Below are 6,000 nucleotides of genomic sequence, written 5' to 3'. Positions count from 1 at the left end.
TGACAATGACACCCTGAGGGGAAGAATGACTGAGCACAGCTCCTGTTTATGTTCCATCCTCACAGGAGCCCGACTGTTATCATAGAGACTCATCATAGAGACTCATCATAGAGGCTTCAGGTCCAAGTCTTGTAAGGTCCCTCATATTGAACATCACGTCTTCTGCCCCGTAGTCACTCCATGGACAGTGGCCACTTCTCTGGTCATTTACAATGGGGTCTGTTTGTATGAAAAGATCTTTATTCAAATGGTCTCCTAATCCGATCATGACTCCTTGTGTTCCAGAGGTGGCCTGAAGATTGTAAGGGGGGGGGGTGAGGGGGGGGGGGGCGGGGAGAGGGAGAAGGGGGGGGGGGCAGAGGGCAGATGGGGAGAGGGATGGAGAGAAGGGGGGGAGAGGAATGGGTTGAGAAGGGGGAGGAAGAGGGGTGGGGTGGAGTTGGGGATAGAATAGGTATAGGGGGTATAGAGGGGGGAAAGGAGGGGGTATAATGGGAAGATGATGGGTGGGGGGGGGAGGAGGGGGTATAATGGGAAGATGATGGTGGGGGGGGGGAGGGGGTATAAGGGAAGATGATGGGTGGGGGGGGGGGGAGGAGGGGGTATAATGGGAAGATGATGGGTGGGGGGGGGAGGGGGTATAATGGGAAGATGATGGGTGGGGGGGGGGAGGGGGTATAATGGGAAGATGGTGGGGGGGAGGGGGTATAATGGGAAGATGATGGGTGGGGGGGGGGAGGAGGGGGTATAATGGGAAGATGATGGGTGGGGGGGGGGGAGGGGGTATAATGGGAAGATGATGGGTGGGGGGGGGGGAGGGGGTATAATGGGAAGATGGTGGGGGGGAGGGGGTATAATGGGAAGATGATGGGTGGGGGGGGGGGGTATAATGGGAAGATGATGGGTGGGGGGAGGAGGGGTATAATGGGAAGATGATGGGTGGGGGGGGGAGGAGGGGTATAATGGGAAGATGATGGGTGGGGAGGGGGTATAATGGGAAGATGATGGGTGGGGAGGGGGTATAATGGGAAGATGATGGGTGGGGGGGGGGGGAGGGGGTATAATGGGAAGATGATGGGTGGGGGGGGGGGGAGGAGGGGGTATAATGGGAAGATGATGGGTGGGGGGGGGGGGGGAGGGGGTATAATGGGAAGATGATGGGTGGGGGGGGGGAGGAGGGGGTATAATGGGAAGATGATGGGTGGGGGGGGGGGAGGAGGGGGTATAATGGGAAGATGATGGGTGGGGGGGGGGGGAAGGAAGGGTTTAGAGCAAGGGGAGCAGTTAGAGGTGGGGAGAAGTTGTAGAGTGGGAGGGGGAAGGGGGGTACAGTGGGAGGGAGTAGGGGTAGAATGGGGGGGACAAGAGAGTAGAGTGGGAAGGGAAAGGGTGTAGAGTGGGGGGGGGGCAAAGGGAGTAGAGTGGGGAGGTGAAGAGAGTAGAGGGGGTGGAGTGGGGGGGTTAAGGGAGTAGAGTGGAGGGGAAGGAGGTAGAGGGGGGGGAGGAGAGAGCTGTTATCTCTGCAGAAACACAAGTGTACAAAACAACATTGTGGAACACTTTCTGCCCCCCCTACCCCCCCCCCACCAAAACCCCGCCCCAACCCCCATCCACCTGCTGTATAATAGAGCACACACAGGCAGATTATCGGCAGATCTGGTCCGGCTGTCACATTCGCTGTCCCCGGTAATGTCTCTGAATATCAGAAGTAACAAAATCCAATCTGCTGAATCCTTGTACCCCCCCCCCCCCCCCCCCCCCCGGGATGGAGAGAGATGGAGATATCTGATATGATAAGTCTTGGTGACAACTCACCGATATCCCAGGAAGGTGACAACTCTCCCATGTCCCAGGAAGGTGACAACTCACCGATATCTCAGGAAGGTGACAACTCCCCCATATCCCAGAAAGGTGACAACTCCCCCATATCCCAGGAAGGTGACAACTCCCCCATATCTCAGGAAGGTGACAACTCACCGATATCCCAGGAAGGTGACAACTCCCCCATATCTCAGGAAGGGGACAACTCACCGGTATCTCAGGAAGGTGACAACTCCCCCATATCTCAGGAAGGTGACAACTCCCCCATATCCCAGAAAGGTGACAACTCACCGGTATCTCAGGAAGGTGACAACTCTCCGATATCTCAGGAAGGTGACAACTCCCCCATATCTCAGGAAGGTGACAACTCACCCATATCTCAGTAAGGTGACACTCACCAATATCCCAGGAAGGTGACAACTCCCCCATATCTCAGGAAGGTGACAACTCTCCCATATCTCAGGAAGGTGACAACTCTCCCATATCTCAGGAAAGTGACAACTCACCCATATCTCAGGAAGGTGACAACTCCCCCATATCTCAGGAAGGTGACAACTCACCGGTATCCCAGGAAGGTGACAACTCTCCCATATCTCAGGAAGGTGACAACTCTCCCATATCTCAGGAAAGTGACAATTCACCGATATCCCAGGAAGGTGACAACTCCCCCATATCTCAGGAAGGTGACAACTCACCGATATCTCAGGAAGGTGACAACTCACCTGTATCTCAGGAAGGTGACAACTCCCCCATATCTCAGGAAGGTGACAACTCACCTGTATCTCAGGAAGGTGACAACTCACCTGTATCTCAGGAAGGTGACAACTCCCCCATATCTCAGGAAGGTGACAACTCACCGATATCCCAGGAAGGTGACAACTCCCCATATCTCAGGAAGGTGACAACTCACCGGTATCTCAGGAAGGTGACAACTCACCGGTATCTCAGGAAGGTGACAACTCCCCCATATCTCAGGAAGGTGACAACTCACCTGTATCTCAGGAAGGTGACAACTCACCGGTATCTCAGGAAGGTGACAACTCACTGGTATCTTAGGAAGGTGACAACTCACCGGTATCTCAGGGAAGGTGACAACTCACCGGTATCTCAGGAAGGTGACAACTCCCCCATATCTCAGGAAGGTGACAACTCACTGATATCTCAGGAAGGTGACAACTCTCCCATATCTCAAGAAGGTGACAACTCCCCCATATCTCAAGAAGGTGACAACTCTCCGAATCTCAGGAAGGTGACAACTCCCCCATATCTCAGGAAGGTGACAACTCCCCATATCTCAGGAAGGTGACAACTCACCGGTATCCCAGGAAGGTGACAACTCCCCCATATCTCAGGAAGGTGACAACTCACCGATATCTCAGGAAGGTGACAACTCACCTGTATCTCAGGAAGGTGACAACTCCCCCATATCTCAGGAAGGTGACAACTCACCTGTATCTCAGGAAGGTGACAACTCACCTGTATCTCAGGAAGGTGACAACTCCCCCATATCTCAGGAAGGTGACAACTCACCGATATCCCAGGAAGGTGACAACTCCCCCATATCTCAGGAAGGTGACAACTCACCGGTATCTCAGGAAGGTGACAACTCACCGGTATCTCAGGAAGGTGACAACTCCCCCATATCTCAGGAAGGTGACAACTCACCTGTATCTCAGGAAGGTGACAACTCACCGGTATCTCAGGAAGGTGACAACTCACTGGTATCTTAGGAAGGTGACAACTCACCGGTATCTCAGGAAGGTGACAACTCACCGGTATCTCAGGAAGGTGACAACTCCCCCATATCTCAGGAAGGTGACAACTCACTGATATCTCAGGAAGGTGACAACTCTCCCATATCTCAAGAAGGTGACAACTCCCCCATATCTCAAGAAGGTGACAACTCTCCGATATCTCAGGAAGGTGACAACTCCCCCATATCTCAGGAAGGGGACAACTCACCGATATCTCAGGAAGGTGACAACTCCCCCATATCCCAGGAAGGTGACAACTCCCCCATATCTCAGTAAGGTGACAACTCACCGATATCTCAGGAAGGTGACAACTCCCCCATATCTCAGGAAGGGGACAACTCACCGATATCCCAGGAAGGTGACAACTCCCCCATATCTCAGGAAGGTGACAACTCACCGATATCCCAGGAAGGTGACAACTCCCCCATATCTCAGGAAGGTGACAACTCTCCCATATCCCAGAAAGGTGACACTCACCGATATCTCAGGAAGGTGACAACTCCCCCATATCCCAGGAAGGTGACAACTCCCCCATATCTCAGGAAGGTGACAACTCCCCGATATCTCAGGAAGGTGACAACTCTCCCATATCCCAGAAAGGTGACAACTCCCCCATATCCCAGGAAGGTGACAACTCTCCCATATCTCAGTAAGGTGACAACTCCCCCATATCTCAGTAAGGTGACAACTCCCCCATATCTCAGGAAAGTGACAACTCACCGGTATCTCAGGAAGGTGACAACTCCCCGATATCTCAGGAAGGTGACAACTCACCATATCTCAGGAAGGGGACAACTCTCCGATATCCCAGGAAGGTGACAACTCACCGGTATCTCAGGAAGGTGACAACTCTCCGATATCTCAGGAAGGGGACAACTCTCTGATATCTCAGGAAGGTGACAACTCCCCCATATCTCAGGAAGGTGACAACTCACCGATATCTCAGGAAGGGGACAACTCACCGATATCCAGGAAGGTGACAACTCCCCCATATCTCAGGAAGGTGACAACTCTCCCATATCCCAGAAAGGTGACAACTCACCCATATCCCAGAAAGGTGACAACTCACCCATATCTCAGGAAGGTGACAACTCACCCATATCTCAGTAAGGTGACACTCACCGATATCCCAGGAAGGTGACAACTCCCCCATATCTCAGGAAAGTGACAACTCCCCCATATCTCAGGAAGGTGACAACTCACCGATATCTCAGGAAGGTGACAACTCCCCCATATCTCAGGAAGGTGACAACTCCCCCATATCTCAGGAAGGTGACAACTCCCCCATATCTCAGGAAGGTGACAACTCACCGGTATCCCAGGAAGTTGACAACTCCCCCATATCTCAGGAAGGTGACAACTCACCGGTATCTCAGGAAGGTGACAACTCCCCCATATCCCAGGAAGGTGACAACTCCCCCATATCCCAGGAAGGTGACAACTCACCGGTATCTCAGGAAGGTGACAACTCCCCCATATCTCAGGAAGGTGACAACTCACCGGTATCTCAGGAAGGTGACAACTCCCCCATATCTCAGGAAGGTGACAACTCACCGGTATCTCAGGAAGGTGACAACTCCCCCATATCCCAGGAAGGTGACAACTCACCGGTATCCCAGGAAGGTGACAACTCCCCCATATCCCAGGAAGGTGACAACTCACCGGTATCTCAGGAAGGTGACGCTGCCCACGCTGTAGACTGGTGGCTTCTGTTTTGGCTTCTTCATATTGTTGCAGTTTTCTCTCCTCGTGTTAATAATTTTTTCCTTGGATATCAATGAGACGGAGAGATAACAGAAGACAAAGTAACACAACGGAATATAATCGCAGATCTCATCATAAACACGGGATAAAAGCTGGTCGGCAGATCGATCTCATAGTATTGATCGGCTCCATTATTAGGATCGATAATAATCGTCTGATAGTCTGGAGGTTCTTTGTATCGGATTTATTCATCAATGTAACCAGCCGGCTGCATCATATTCCACAATAAATCTTCGCTCCGGCGTGGATATTAACCCCCTCCCGTCCGGCCGTTGTATATAAACGCCCTCCCCGCCCCCTGCTCGTGCGTGCTCCCCGGGAGCGTGCAGCACCGCGATCCGGTGCCCGCTGTGTCCTCCGGACACCGATCGTCGTACGGGACCTCTATGTGAGGTCCCGATCATGTGATCAGTGATTGGCCAATCAGTGATCACATGCAGAGTAGTAAGCAAGATGCCACTTCTGACATCATTGCTTACTACGTGTGAAATCTGTGAATGATCACCGAGATCACATGGTACAGGGCCATTCACAACAGCCTTGTACCATGTGACAAGCTGTGACCAATCACAGCTCACTCAGTACTTCTCAATGGCTGCAAGAATGCAGCCAGAGAGAAGGAGAAATGATTCCTCTTACAGCCTTTATGGGTGTACAAGCA

The 6,000-nt window shown here is 52.5% G+C and overlaps 1 protein-coding gene across 4 annotated transcripts in view; it reads right to left on the bottom strand.

The window, feature by feature from the left end:
• Nucleotides 1-6: 6 nt before the first annotated feature.
• The window catches only part of LOC149434935 (retinoic acid receptor responder protein 2-like), a 30,148-nt gene continuing 24,154 nt past the window's right edge, over nucleotides 7-6,000 (bottom strand). For 2 of the 4 annotated variants that reach the window (XM_089663196.1, XM_089663194.1), the window contains 2 exons: nucleotides 5,238-5,341; nucleotides 7-219 (listed from right to left, as the gene is read on the bottom strand). In XM_089663196.1, coding sequence (XP_089519322.1) covers nucleotides 204-219; nucleotides 5,238-5,341 — 120 coding nt within the window. In that variant the 3' untranslated portion in view covers nucleotides 7-203. Of the gene's footprint in view, nucleotides 293-5,237; nucleotides 5,342-6,000 lie in introns of all 4 variants that reach the window. The other 2 variants (XM_089663195.1, XM_089663191.1) reach the window with 1 other exon arrangement.

The sequence above is a fragment of the Staurois parvus genome, unplaced genomic scaffold (assembly GCF_062004578.1).
Source record: "Staurois parvus isolate SC_StPar_1 unplaced genomic scaffold, SC_StPar_1.0 ptg001639l, whole genome shotgun sequence".
Classification (NCBI taxonomy): domain Eukaryota; kingdom Metazoa; phylum Chordata; class Amphibia; order Anura; family Ranidae; genus Staurois; species Staurois parvus.
Note: the sequence above shows the minus strand (reverse complement) of the source record. Positions and strands in the feature narration are given on the sequence as shown.